A 14,495-nucleotide genomic window follows, 5' to 3' on the forward strand; every position below is an offset into this window, starting at 1 on the left:
ACCGCCTCCATCCTCTGTTACATATATCGTACTTGATTTTCTGTTTATTCCCTAAGCTCGTGACACTGGTGCATCAGTGAGGATGGTAGTAAAGGGGAATAACTGAACTGGGTGTCCTTGTGCGCGTAGCCGGGTACGCTTGTGGTGTACCGTCGCGTATCCCTTCTTTTCTAAGATCTTTGGTACACGGAACCACTAAATACTTGGATTCTTATTCGCAAACACTTTCCTTTTCTTTGTTCCTCACCTCAACCTCCTTCTCTCTTTCCGCGTCGACCTATACCGACGCTACAAAAAAAAATGATAATGGTATATGTGTATATCCATCGTGAAGATCGTCATTAATTAGTTGAAACGACCGCACCTATTTTGGTTCGCAAGTACGCAAATCATAGAGCGCCCACCTGCGGATGCTGCGACGTCGTGTCATCTCGCCGGTCATCGCGGCGCCGGTTCAATGGACTTCTGGACTGATGAGACACCAGGTGCATAACACTGGAAGTTTGGGGAAGATTTCTTACACACCTCCTGGAAATAGTGTTCCGCATTTACCATGGTTCCGTGGGGCACAGACAACGAAACCGGCAGCATCAACCCCAGTGCCGCCGTCAATGTTAAATGTTAAACCCTCCATACCCCCGTTGAGTATGCCTTCATCCACAGAGTTAGATGGCATCCTCAGCATTACCATGATGGAGGAAGAGGCAAGTAGAGTGGGAGCGGGCGCACGAATCATGCCGGAGAACGTTGGCGTGCTGCAGAGCACAGCGGCCCAATGTGGGCCAATGCGTGCCACCGCCACTCGTCGAATGCCAGTGCTTACAGGCCCCACACTAGATACACGCATTGGAGATATCATTAAAGCGGATGAATCCCTTGCAACCGAGATGCTGCCCGATATTGTGCGGCTTCTCATTGACCCCAACGCGGAGGGGGTGGAAAACGTTTCCCTGACGGATTTTGCATCTATGCAGCCCAAAAGGCAGCTTGCGGCACTCAATGGGAAGAGATCATGGCTCGAATGGTTGCTGGAGAGCTCACACTACAAACAGGTTTCCCGTCTTTCATTGGAGTCGCCACATTATGATCTGAGGGCGCTGCGGCTGGCGGGCATCACAACACTTTATCAGTGGGCAGAGCAGCCCAACCTGGTAAAAGTTTCTTCCTGTACACGCAGTCTACTGGATGCCGCCGTGGATAAAAGCGTCGAAACGTACGTAGACGAGGTGGTTAAACTTGTAAATACAAGTAACATGCTGGAGGATACGCTGGTATTGTGGGCTGCTGACATTATTGGTAAATTTATCCTCGACTCACTGAATATACCAGCTAACCATGCAATGTTGCAGAGCGGCGGTATTGGATTTGACGGCGCTTCAACGGGGCACATATGCACATTAGAACACTACCACCGTCTAGTTAAGAAGGTGATAGCAAGTGTGCGCAGGGAATACATGATGCAGCGGCACATGGGTGCACAAGACAATGAGGCGATGAAAGCCTCTCTCGACCCGCAGGCTGAAGCAGAAATTCGCGAAAAAGCATATGCAACTCTAAGTGATGCCATGTTAAGGGTGCTGGAGACACAAGCTCCCAATATGCCAAAGGAGTTACACCCATTGCGGGACTACGGATTTCTCGCACTGGAGCGTCTTCCCGGCCTGCTGCGACAGACTGCATCGGCATTGCAGTTGCAGAGTATCCCCGTACGCTATTTTGTTTTTCATAACACCGGCGAGTGGGGGTTTAGCCCTAGCACTGCAATGAGTACCCAGATGTTCACACACTCGGATAGCACGAGGTTTTCAGGGGCGCACCCCGGTGGTAACAGTATGATTGTGAGCGGGAACGCACCATCGGCATTGGATGTGGCGGCTCCCACTTTGGCAGGTGGAGTCTTCCTCACAGGTAGCACAAACTATAACGTGACCCTCGGTGAGTGGTGTGGCAGTCCGCAACCGTCCTCATCTCCCGAGCTCTGGCAGGGAAACCCCGTGCAGAATGAGTATTTTTCCGTCCTTCACAGGCTGAAGCGTCATACCATACGTGTAGCCCGTACCACACTGTTTGACGCCATTAAGGGTGCCGATCGACTGGGTAAAGGATTTAGTGCAGCAGAGGCTCTGGGTTTGCAGCAACTTTTTGGTGCGGGGAAGCTTGTGGAGGAGCGTCTACTCTCCGTGTTGAGTGGCTACTATATGTCGTCGTCCGCGTCGAAGCAGCTCCATTTCGTTGAGGCGGGGCACTCGTGCGGCAAGACTTCCGTTCTTGAGCGCCTCTCGAAACGTATGGCAGAAAGCGGTAGGACCGCCATCACTGTACGCTATAGTGGGTCCACCACACCGTTTGCACCGGGACTGGATGATCACCCACTGGCATTCGCCCCGCGTTTCTGGTTTCGTGTTGCTCTTGCCTCTTGTCCTTACCTTGTTCGGACAGAGGAAATTTTCACCCGCGCTCCGCAGTCCGTCATGTGGTGGGCCAACCGCAACAATTGGTCGTGGGAACTATACCAGAAACGTATCCGCATCCGAGGTCACTGCGAAGGTGCACCACCGCCGCTGCACGCGATTCTTGTGGATGACATCGATCGAGTACTGGACTGCATGGAGCACCACATCCCTCAGCTGACGTATCCTGGTGGCCTAATGAATAGCATGGACACAAACAGTACACTCCAATTGTCTGCGGGTGAAGCAACGATGGGGGTTGGAGTGCCACAGAATCCCCAATACCATTCACCTCAAAACGTCGAAAAGGGTGCGGCCAGTGACATAAAGGCTGCAGGCATTCCATCCCCAGCGCCTTCCGGGGTTGGTCATCACGCGCAACACGAACAGCAGTTTACACAAGATATGGTGGAGACCGCTTTGTCAAAGGTGACGGTTGCGCTAGGGCAGCTGAACATGGTTTTTACGGGACATCATGTGAGCAAGGTCCTTCTCGTTCACGCTGACGCCCCTGTTCGGCGCTATTTTGTCCCTTTAGCAAGTGGCATCGGATTACAGCAACGACTGCGTGTATTACCACTGGTTTCCGTGCTGCACGCCCTCCACCAGCGCTTCCGACTTGGTTTCTCTGGTCTGATGTACGAGGTGCTAAAGAACTGTCCGGGGTTGTTGGGTTACACATTGGATGTCTTCTGGTCCGGGCGTGCCGCGCTTATGGACTTGCGAGGTGGTGCACCACGGCTGATGCAATGGAGTGGCACACATCCCCTGCTTCGAAGCTATGTCCCGAGCGAACTTTTTGCGGACCTGCCCCAGCGAAATTACCTTCTGCGGAATCCGCCTGAAGCGCGGATGCGACTTGTAGAACTTCTACAGCGGCAGTTAAGCAGTCCTACCGGGTACCTAACCAGAGACGTCGATACGACGCTGCAGGATGAACGGGACGGGCTCATCGTTCCCTACAACCACACAGCCTGTCAAGTCCATCCATTTGCGCTCTTTACCATATTTTCTCATCAGGATCCTTTGGAATCCCCTCGGGAGACACCCATCGTAAGGGCTTGGGGCGAAGTGTGGGCTGAGTACTGTGCCGTTGTGAGTCCGATGGGTACAACAAGCGTGCGCAAACGTGATGCATTGCGTGTGCTTCTGCATGGGGCGCTGCTTCTACGCGCCGTAGCAGTTTCTGGGGTGCAGATAGACCTGAACCTTAAGATTCCTCCTTATGGGTTCCCGTTACTTGCCTCACCAACAAGATCCAAACAAAGGGGAAGCGCAATACCGACCATTATGAAAGCGACACCAGAGACTGTCCGAAAAGCTGGATCGGCGTACAGGGCGTTCTTTGCAAATACACTACTAGAGCGTTTCCCGTTCCGACCGTCAGTGGGGTTGAACGGTGGGTGTGATGTTGTTTTTGTTGATGGCACAACGTTGGCATTGTACGACTTGGTCACCACGACGGAAGCGCTTCGCAATATCAGCTATCGGTTTGCGGAAGCTCTGCTTGGTGTTCTGCACTGCATTGAGAAGAATATTCTGCCACAACATCGGATACAAACAATCCACTATGTTAGTGTTGTTTCCGTGGATCAAGCATCATCTACAAATAGCGGCATGGGTGGCGTCAGCAACGGTGGTGAAGGGGCGAATAGTCGGGTGTCGGTGCTGACAACAGATGAGATGTTCACCGCGACACCTGTCCCCATTGTTCCCTACTTCTTAGACTTGAGTGCTGTGTTTGAAGATAGTGTCATTGACCGGCTACGCGTTTTGCAGGAGATCCTTGGCATCGACAAGGAGTTCCGAACCCTTAATGATATTCTGGACGAGTTAGAAAGCGTTTACCACGTCCATGTCCATCAAGATGTGGTGGCCTCCCAGGCAGAACTCGAGTCGTTGCTGTCGTCGACGCTTATGCAGCTGGTTCCAGATGCCACCGTTCTGCCACCATACCGGGCGGAAGTGCTCCCACCAAATGCCCTGATGGTGGACATACTTGATGATGAGCACGAGGGATCACGGAGACCAGAGATGGAACGAGTGGAAAGCGGTGCTGCCGTACCTCACGACGCCCCTACCGGCGATGATTTTGTTGGCGGTGATCCTATACAAGATTCAGCAGAGTTGTTGGAGGCTATGATGAATGACGCCTTCTCCAGTAGTGCGCAGGAGTATCCCGCAACGCCTGCACAGGACCCATCAGCAACAACAGCCTCAATGGAAAGTGTAGCAGTGGGAAATCCTATTAGTAGCAGCATACCTGCCGTCGAGAATACACCGCATCCAGCGGCCACGGCTTCTCAAGAAGATGCACTGGCGTGGCTGCATGATATCGTTACTCCGGCGGCGGCTTCCAGTCAAGAGAGTGATAGGTCGAGCGCGACAGCCCCCATTGCTGCGTACCCAAGCGCCTCGACTTCCCGACCTGCAGTGATTACAGCCCCTTTACCATTCAATAGGAAAAGTAACTCCAGCGTAACGCATAGTGCCATGGGGAACAGGGCTACTAGTACCGCAAGGGAGCCAGCTGCAGAACTTAAGAAGGTGCAGGAAGAGGTGAAGCGCGGAAAAGTTAGTGGCCAAAAGATAGAGGTGGTGGAAGTAGAAGAGGTAGAGGTGGAGGAACAAAGCGACGTAGAACAGGCAACTAGGGATAACAAAGGTAGAGGTAGAAGTAGAGGCAGGGTCAGTGGTAGCGGCAGCGGTAGTGGTACTGACGGGAAGGGTAGTAGCACCAAGGCTGTTACCGGGAAAAGAGGCAGAAAGCCTCTCCAGCGTTCAAATGTGCCAGAAAAGAAGCCAAAGCAGCAGCAAGCAAATCTAAAGAGGACTGTACAGTCAGTAACACCGAAAAGGTCCTCTTCCTCATCCTCCACCACAGCGGCCTCATCGCGTGGAAGGAACAAATCAAGGGAATTGGCAAAACCAGCCAAGCGCACTACATCACGTGCAAGCGTGGCGGCTGCATCAAAGACAGATAAGAATGCGAAGAAAAAGCAGAAGAAATCAGCGCTGCGTATGGTTTAGGCTTCTTGGCGTTTTCCCACGGAACGTTTACTGATAGCAGTGTGGAACAGAGTAGAAGGTGGTAAGAAAACAGTGCTGGACTTCGCATCGCACCACCGTAAAAACTGCAGTGTGTTCTTCCTTACCTCGTATGATGTTTGCATACTTTGCTGCATTTACTTACCTGAGCTCAGAGTTTTGGTTTCACTTTACTTCATTTGGTAGTGTCGGCTCTCGACCGATTGCTTGAATTGTATCTTTCCCTTATCCCGTGACTTCCTGATGGTCGCCCAGCTTCGTTGCATTACTTCACATTGTCGTGTGCAGACTTACGCACGGAGTATGTAAGTGCAGACCCGCAAACCTACAACATGATGAACGCATACGTAAATAGAACGATAGAGGAAGGGTGATACGTCTAAGCAGTGTTTCGTCCTAGTTTTTCTTTTGATGGACCTATCACTGATGCACTTATTGTTATTACTTTAAGTATTACTTTGGTATTCTTCGCCGGTTTCTGCCTTTGGAAGCAGATACCAGTTGTTCCCCTGGCTTGCGTGCGCTTCGTGACCAAGACGGCAGTTTGCTGTGTGTGGCCGTGCGGCGCAACCGCCACGCAAGTTTCATAGATGCATTAAAATTAAAGACAAGTGAGTAATGAAGTGAAAGGTACGTGGCTTCCTTTGTTAGATCTCTTTCCGTATTCATGTCATTTTATATATTCGCAACGTGGATTAATCTTTTCTTTTTATGAGTTCGTTTACGCCTGGAAGGCCGATGTCGTGTCGTTTGGCCTACGCAAGGTGGTGCTGGGTCTTTACGCAGAGTTCTCCCTCCTATTTCCCCCCCCCTGTGTGTCATCCAACTGCAGAGCTACCGCAGTGACCACTGAGTGAGAGGAAGCCAGGTCATGCGGTGCCAGTAACCGCACTTAAAGGCGCATGCCCCTTCTATAAGTATGTGCGCGACGTTGTGATATATATAAATATATTTATTTACGTTCATAAGTGTCTAAATGGATTTTCAATCAACGAAAAAGCATGACGGCGATGGTTTGACCCAATGAGGGAAAGCGAAAAGGGTGCGAAGGATAGAGAAAACGGCGACTGGGGTGAGGGCCCGCCCGTCCTGTTGCATACGACCACTTTCCTTACTTTTTGTATTTTTTTTCTCATTCGCTTGTTTCTTTGTTTGGTGTTCCCCTCTCCTCCGTCTTATGTTTGGGTCATTCATCCTTTCTTCTATTCCACTCCCATATGTGATTCTGTTTTATCCCCACCCCCTTTTTGTCATACACTACTTGTACAAAAGTATATACCTTGTTGGGAGCACGCGCTTTTTTCTTGTGATTGTCACTGTACCCACTATGAGGGCCGCGTTACGATCGTTCTCCTTCTCCGCTTTTCTCCTTCTATATGTGTTTTTTTTTGCGCATACAGTAGACAAACATTTCTTATCAATACATCTTCCATCCTTTTAAAGAGAAAAAAAAGGGAGGAACGAGGGTGCGACGGATAGGCCCGGTGTGGTTTTCAACTCCACGTGTCCTGGAAACCAAACCGGATCACACACAGTGGAACGAACCGGAGCCTTTAAAAGTGTGAGGGGAGTAGAACGAACAAAAGCCATGCTTCGCCGTAATCTTGTTTCTCTGGCCCCAAAACATGTGGCGTGCGTTGGACTCCTCACCACTGTGACGAATGGATTACGACGCAGAAGCTTATGTGCTACGGGCCTAAGTGGAAGCTTTCGTTACCACTCCACGTCTTCAAATATGACCCCAACTAATGGCGGTAACATTCCGCACACATTGCCGCATCAGTGTTCAATCGAACAGGTACTGATTCCTGAACTAGAACCCGGTGGGAGTGGTATACGTACTGACACGTTGCGGGGTGTCGTACAGCTGTTGATTGATTCCGGCGCCTCTGATGTTGAGGACGTGTCCATGCTTGATTTTGTCGCAATGGTCCCACGGCGACAACTTACGGCCTTACGCGGCCGCCGCGAATGGTTGGATGTCGTTCTTGCCTCGGAACGCTATCAGGTGTGCAAAGACGCGCGAGCGCTCCGTCTTGCGGGTATAACGACGGTGGGTCGTTGGGATGAGAACCGGGAGCGAGTTCCTGTGTCGATGTATACCCGGGGCGTTTTAGAAGAAGCGTATGCCACGATGGCACGGCAACCTGCTGAGTCACAGAAGGACCAGGTGATTATGTGGTTAACAAAAACAATACAGGCTGCTGTAATTGAAGAGTTCGTAGCGAATAAGGGCAACAGGAAAATACTCGCACCACTTATCACGGGGATGCAGGCGGCACTCCCAGGGGCTGTGGCAGCTGCAGCTAGTGAAGCTGCTGGAGAGAAGAGAGAGAACAAAAGCCAAGAAGCGAGTGCGGCGTCAGCAACCGAGGAGGGAGAAGACAAAACTGATGCCTCTGGTAACAAGTTTAACAAGTCACCGAAGAACAGAGGAAAGAGGCATGCGAGACAAGTAGAGTTGGCTGCTGGGGAGGGTTTCGGGGAGGGAGAGGAAGATAAAGTGGCTGCGGCCGCAAGCAATAGCAAGAAAAATGAGAAGGCTGCTGAGACTGTACATACAGATGAGGATGCTGAGATCGCACGCCTCTTGGAGGAGACAGAGCAGGAGTTTGCTCCCGCCCCATACGTGCGGGGCAATAGAAACTTGAATCCGGTAGCGACCCCGGAGAATGTGAAAGCGGAAGCTTCCGACCCGAAGGCGATGAGAGTCCGACATAAGAAGAGGGGCACTGATGACAGTCCGCAGAAAAAAGGTAGACACCACAATGCCGATGTCGAGGAGGAGCAGCGTGGCGAAAATGCTGCGACCGCATCCGCAACAACTGTTTCACCGCCCAACAAGAGAGAGAGAGAGTCTTTAGCGCGCCTTACCGCCCTGATGCTTCACCAGTTTAGCAGTGCAGATGGCTATCTGCATCTACCGGACGTTAGGGAGGACGAGAAGAGAGGCTTCGTCATACCAATCGACGACGAGATTTCCCAGGTGGATCCGTTCGCCCTTTATAGTGCCTTCAGTTCGACAAGTTTATCGCGTAACGATACGGCGGAGATTGCCGCATTGAAGCAGGTGTGGGCTGCGTATAACAGCTACGCAGAAGCGCGTGAGGCCTCCACAGCCGACGTGGCGTCCGTCCGATTCTACAAAGAAAAGGGTGTAGAGGCACTAATACACGCTGCTGTTTTGTTGCGTACCATTTCGCGTGGGCATCCCGTTACGGTTGATGTGCGTGATGTACCTCCGTTTGGTTTTCCTCTTCTCTCATCTGATCGGCGTCCGTACCGGTCCCGGCGTGGTAAAAACGTAACTGACATGACGGCGGAAAAGGTTGATGAAGCCGTTAAGGCGTTTACAGCATTCTTCGCGAATAAAAAGTGTCGTTTCACGCCCATTCGGCCGGCAATTGACTTCAACTCGGGGTGTAGTGTCGTCGCATTGATGGGAACCACGCTGCACTTATACGAAACATCTCTCAAGAGTTCTGTTCGTGAAGAAGACATTCGTTGTCGTTTTGCTGAGGCGATGCTTGGGGTGCTTCACGTGCTTGATCAGCAGATTCTAACCCGTGTAAACGTCGTGCATTACCACATTTTGGCCACTTCCATTAGCGGCGGCAGTGGAACCAACAGAGCAACTGCCATGAGTAACGCAAACACATCCATTGTTAGTATTGACACCGAAGGGCCTTTCTCAGTGGCAGAGAAAAAGCGTCTTTATCAGCTTGCTGAACCGCTAGGACTTGCGAATGCAATAGCTCAGTGCGAGAGTGTCTCTAGTCTTGTGGAAGCCATAGAGGAGTTTGATGTTTCTGTGGTTCACGACATTCTGACCAACCGTGACGACCTCGAGGCACTGCTTACGCCAACGCTTGTACAGTTACTCCCAGAGGCTGACGATGATGATGATTTTGACGAAATGGAGGAGATAGCGGCACCCGCACGACGGGGTATTGCTTCAAGGGATTCGTCAACAAAACATGGTAGTTCCCAAATTCCCCAGACGGTGGGCAATACGCTTCAGGGAACCGAAATGGAAGGTGAAGAAACAAAGGTTGTGGTTAAATCAGGAAGGGGTGGAAAGTCGAGGTCACCGCCCTCCAGGAGTACCGCCATGAAAGAGGAAGAAGTGGAAGAGGAGGAGGAGGAGGAGGAGGAGGAGGTCGAGATGGCGGATGGAGAAGCGGTTGATGAGGAAGAGGTAAAGTACGAAGAAGTCGAGGAGGAGCAGGTGAACGAGCAAGCAGAGTTCCACGAAGCGAAAAAGAGGCCACAACAACCTCTGTTTGCGAGTGCAAATGGAAAAAGAGGAGGCCCGCCACCAACGCGTGGGCGGGAGCAACGGGATCGACTTCAAGCTATGGAGAGGGGTGGTGACGGTGTTGAAGGAGCTCCTCGTCGCCCTTCATCTCAACCCGATCGAAAGTTTGTACCTGACTCGTTCCGGAGCGTACCTTCAAGTGAGATACCACCAGCCCCAGTTCCACGAAGGGGTTACATCACCCGCAGACCTGCGCCCCCCGTCATGAATCATGAGGTGGATGAAATAGAAGAAGAGGAAGAGGAAGCGGTTAGGCGGCCGATAAGAAGGACTCCACCCACTAGACGCCCCCCATCACCATCGTTCCAATCGTCACCTCAACCATCGCCCTCGCGTCTACAAGGAGACGCGGCTGTTAGGGAAGTGAGCTACGACGATGAAGAGGCGGAGGCCGAATTGACTACTCGTCCAAGAGTCCGAAGTACTTCCGGGGTAAGACGTGTAGGCCGTGTTGCAATTTCCAACAGTTCGGATATCATAGGAGATGAAGATCGCTGGTTCGAGAGAGTACGGCGTTAAGTGTTGAGTAATCGTATCTTGTTTCGGGTGGTTATTGTTTTGTTTCCCCTTCTTTTTTTTATTTTTGGTCAGTGATGTTTGTTTCAACGCTTCCTTTCCATTCTCTCGCGACCCTACCTGAGGGTGGGTCCAACAGATCTATAGAAAATGCTGAATATGCGCCAGTATAGAAGGGTGAAAAGATATATGAGAAGGAGTGTAGGGGGAATGGAAAAGAAGAAAGGAGTGAATAAATGATTCACACCTCCTTCGCTGGGTTTTCTTGCCCACTTTTCTCTTTTCTATCTTATTAGCAGTGCCATGCACTTACCATCACACTCAAGTGTCGTGGGATTCTCACCCGCCCCGTGTATTCCGCGGGCGGGTGCGCTTCTGCGCACCGTCGTTTCCTCTTACACATCCTATACAAATATTTGAATGTGGAGGAGGGGAGAAAGTTTATTTTTGCTGTCCACTTGCTCATTGATTTGAAACTACCAATGGGAGCAGTGGCAGCCCCAAGCAAAGGGGAAGGTACATGCCAAGGCAGACGAAATTAGTCTGTCGGGTTGCATCTATATCTTCACACATTTATCATAGATCAGTGATTGGTGGGAGGTACCCGAGCACATGGGGAAATGCAATTGGAATTTCCAGAGGAGAGTGAAGCTCCGAACTGCTTCTTAGTTTAGTCATGTGCAGACGGGGTACAACGAAAAACACAATTTTTCTTTTTCTTTTTTGAGAGGAGACTAGTAATGTGGTTTACCCTTCTTTTAAGTAAGCGTCACTTCTCCAGTCCCTTTCTACCCTCCCTAATGCAAACATGCACAGGAGGTTTGGTGGGCGCAGCGGCGGCCTACAGGCGGTTACACAGTGCTTCCGGAATTAATTAATTCGATTCGCTTCCTCCTTTTGTTCTTTTTGATTTGCGAATCTGCGTTGTTGTTGTTAATAGAGGGTGCAACATAGTAATTGGTAGGGCGGCGTGGAGACATTTGTTACAAACTTCAGCAACCGGAGCACCTGCCAAAAGCAACAAAAAGAAAACGATTAAGAGCAAGTTAACATGGGCAAGAAGGCTGAGCAGAAGAAGCGGGAAAAGATTGTCGAAGACAAAACGTTTGGGTTGAAGAATAAGAACAGAAGCTCGAAGGTACAGTCCTACATTCAATCCATTTCCAAAAGTGTCAATCAAGGAAACCCCAATGACCGTAAGCGTAATGAGGATCTTGAAGCAAAACGAAAGGCCCGTGAGGAGAAGAAGGCCTTCGAGATGGAGATGGCTCGCCTCTTCAAGGACGTTTCTACCGTCAATAAACAGGACAAATCGAAGCAAGAGGAAAGTGCCAACAACGCAGAAGGTGAAGAGGTCGACAAAAATCTCGGTTGCGCCCCTGATGAATACCTGTTCAGACCAGAGGACTTTGACGAGGTGCAATACGATGAGCGCCGATTAGAGGAACAGCTGGAGGCGGAACGTGAAGCATTGAAGGGGCGCAGTGATCTCACACCCGTTACGGAGGAAAGTTTTCAAGCCTGGAAAGCGGCCAAGCGACAGGAGGCAGCCGAGGCGGATGCCGCTCGTGTGCGGAAGGCGAAAGCCGGCGAGGGCAAACTTCGTGGTTGGGACTTATGGCAAATGGATAAGGAACTATTTGTTGATGACGAGGATGCCGATGAGGCGTATGAGAGGGAATCCATTCCAGACGAAGACACCGACGAAGCCGCGTATGATCTTTCTTGATGTGAAGTGCCCTATTGCGATAGTAGGGAAGAAGCAGTGTGTGCTGTTGTTTCAGGAAGAGACATTGAAGGAAGGGGAGGGGAGGTCGGAAGTTGTGATTATGTTAAACCGCAAAAAGACCAAGTGACGCAGCCCATGTGTGTTTGATCCCTGAAATAAAGAAAAAGAGAGGAGGGAGGAAGAGAAACCAAACGAAGTATTTTTATTTCGTTGATTTCGTAGATGGCTTTCTTTGTTTTTCTTGACAAGTATGACGCTTCGAGTGCCAGCGATGTGGAAGTGTATTTGTATCCGTCTCTCCCACTCAGTTTAGTGTCATTTTTTTCCATTTGCGTCGTGGCAGGCAACGTCACCTGTTCTCTTCCAACCCGAGATGCACTCTTACAAGCGCTGATTTCATGCCGGTGTGTGAGGATTCAGGATTGTATATGTTGCGGAGTGGTAGATATTCAGCGAGGATGGTTGTGGCTATTGCCTCTCCTTTCTTTCTTGTCGTATCGACTGCTTTTTTTTTTTTTTTTGTTCGGCTCCTCATCTCTATCTTTATTTCGTTGCCGTCTTCATTCTTTCGTTTCTTCTGCATACACAGACACCTGGCACCTCCCTGATGAACCTGCAGCGCGCGACGTGTTTAGGTCGAAGCACATTTCTCACCTGTGGGATCTGCTGGTGAAGGAAGGATGTCAAGTGGGTCTTAAAGCATATATTTCAAATACGCAACAGCAAAAAAAGAAACTGCCCACCACAACACCTACTGCTACTTCTGTGATTATTTACGGTTCCCTCCACTGTTACTACGCGTTACGACGAGGATGGACATATGTTGTATCTCTCGCTCACATTTAAATGGGAAGGTTTCTGTTACTTTCGCACCATCCTTTTTCTTGTTTTGTGTTATTTCTAACTCTATAGGAGCAACATATATACGTACATATATTAAAGTATAGAAAAAGCAGTCACTTGTTGTTGATTAGCTACTTCAAGGTTTAATCTCATTTACTTTATATATATTTATATCCGACTTCGTTTAACTCTTCCCCCACATCCACTTACTGAACCCATGCGGCTTCGTTCCTTCTTGCTGCGATACTACCCTCCGGGAATAACGTTGGAATATGAGACCTCCGTTGGGGAGGTGGGCGAGAAGCATATAGATTTACTCACGCTGACGCCAAACACCAATCTAGAACTCTTGGCCGCAGAAATAATCAAGGAGGAGCCCCTGCTCTCCATGAATCTTCTGCCGCAGATTGTCACGTATCTGCAACGCCTGGTGGACAAACTTCGTGCGGGTTACAACAACAACCAAACGTTTTACCTCTTCAAGACTCTCCGAGCGCACATGCTGCCACTGACCAACTGTGCCTTCAATAAAGGCGGTGATTCTTTCATCACAGGAAGTTATGACCGCACCTGTAAGGTATGGGACACGGCCACGGGCAATGAAATTGTTTCTCTTGAGGGACATCGAAACGTTGTTTACTCTGTTTCGTTCAACAACCCGTACGGCAACCGAGTAGCCACAGGGAGTTTCGACAAAACATGTAAGATATGGGATGCACGGACAGCTCAGTGCTACTGCACGCTGGCGGGACACATGGCGGAAATTGTGTGCATGAGTTTCAACCCCCAGAGCACACACTTGTCGTCAGGTTCAATGGATTACACGGCAAAGGTGTGGAATGTTGAAACAGGGCAAGAATTGTACACACTACTCGGCCACACCGCAGAAATCGTCTCACTAAATTTTAACACGAATGGGGATCTCATTCTCACTGGTAGTTTCGACACCACTGCGAAGTTGTGGGATGTGCGGACGGGAAAATGCGTACACACGTTGAGCTCCCATCGAGCGGAGATTTCCTCCACGCAATTTAACTTTGCTGGGAACCTCTGCGTCACAGGATGCATTGACCGCACGAGTAAGTTGTGGGATGTAGGCAGTGGACAGTGTGTTTCAACGCTGCGTGGGCACACGGATGAAATTCTTGACGTTGCTTTCAGCACATCGGGATCCCAAATTGTAACGGCTAGTGCAGATGCAACGGCGCGTGTATACGACACGGCGACATTTAACTGCGTCGCAAGTCTGGTGGGGCACGAAGGGGAGATTTCGAAGGTTCAATTCAACCCACAAGGCACAAAAATTATTTCGGCTGCAAATGACAAGACGTGTCGAGTGTGGAGCGTGGAAACGGGGCAGAATTTACAAACGCTTACGGGGCATAATGATGAGATATTTTCGTGTGCTTTCAACTATGAGGGAGACACAATATTAACGGGATCGAAGGATAATACGTGTGGTATATGGAAAAGTTGAGCATTAAAGAGGAGAAAAAGGAAAAGCAAGGGTCCGAGTGGGCAAAAGGAAATAGATTAGAGGGAAAATGTTCATTGTGATGTCATTGAAGTTCTGTGCTTCTCTTTTTTTTTT

The 14,495-nt window shown here is 50.1% G+C and overlaps 4 protein-coding genes across 4 annotated transcripts; all 4 read left to right on the top strand.

Moving 5' to 3' along the window:
• Positions 1-410: 410 nt before the first annotated feature.
• TEOVI_000808400 (uncharacterized protein) lies at positions 411-5,480 on the top strand (the record flags this gene model as incomplete). The annotated part of the gene is made up of 1 exon (XM_067223169.1): positions 411-5,480. The coding sequence occupies one exon, from the start codon at positions 411-413 to the stop codon at positions 5,478-5,480; it is 5,070 nt and encodes a 1,689-aa protein (XP_067079270.1).
• Positions 5,481-7,086: 1,606 nt separating this feature from the next.
• On the top strand, positions 7,087-10,335 carry TEOVI_000808500 (uncharacterized protein; the record flags this gene model as incomplete). The annotated part of the gene is made up of 1 exon (XM_067223170.1): positions 7,087-10,335. One exon carries the CDS (start codon positions 7,087-7,089, stop codon positions 10,333-10,335), a length of 3,249 nt encoding a protein of 1,082 aa, XP_067079271.1.
• A 1,048-nt stretch (positions 10,336-11,383) lies between these two features.
• Positions 11,384-12,061, top strand: TEOVI_000808600 (uncharacterized protein; the record flags this gene model as incomplete). Its single annotated transcript, XM_067223171.1, has 1 exon — positions 11,384-12,061. The coding sequence occupies one exon, from the start codon at positions 11,384-11,386 to the stop codon at positions 12,059-12,061; it is 678 nt and encodes a 225-aa protein (XP_067079272.1).
• Positions 12,062-13,121: 1,060 nt separating this feature from the next.
• On the top strand, positions 13,122-14,381 carry TEOVI_000808700 (WD domain, G-beta repeat, putative; the record flags this gene model as incomplete). The annotated part of the gene is made up of 1 exon (XM_067223172.1): positions 13,122-14,381. The coding sequence occupies one exon, from the start codon at positions 13,122-13,124 to the stop codon at positions 14,379-14,381; it is 1,260 nt and encodes a 419-aa protein (XP_067079273.1).
• Positions 14,382-14,495: the final 114 nt, after the last annotated feature.

The sequence above is a fragment of the Trypanosoma equiperdum genome, assembly GCF_001457755.1.
Source record: "Trypanosoma equiperdum strain OVI genome assembly, contig: ctg_1781, whole genome shotgun sequence".
In the NCBI taxonomy this organism is placed as follows: Eukaryota; Euglenozoa; class Kinetoplastea; order Trypanosomatida; family Trypanosomatidae; genus Trypanosoma; species Trypanosoma equiperdum.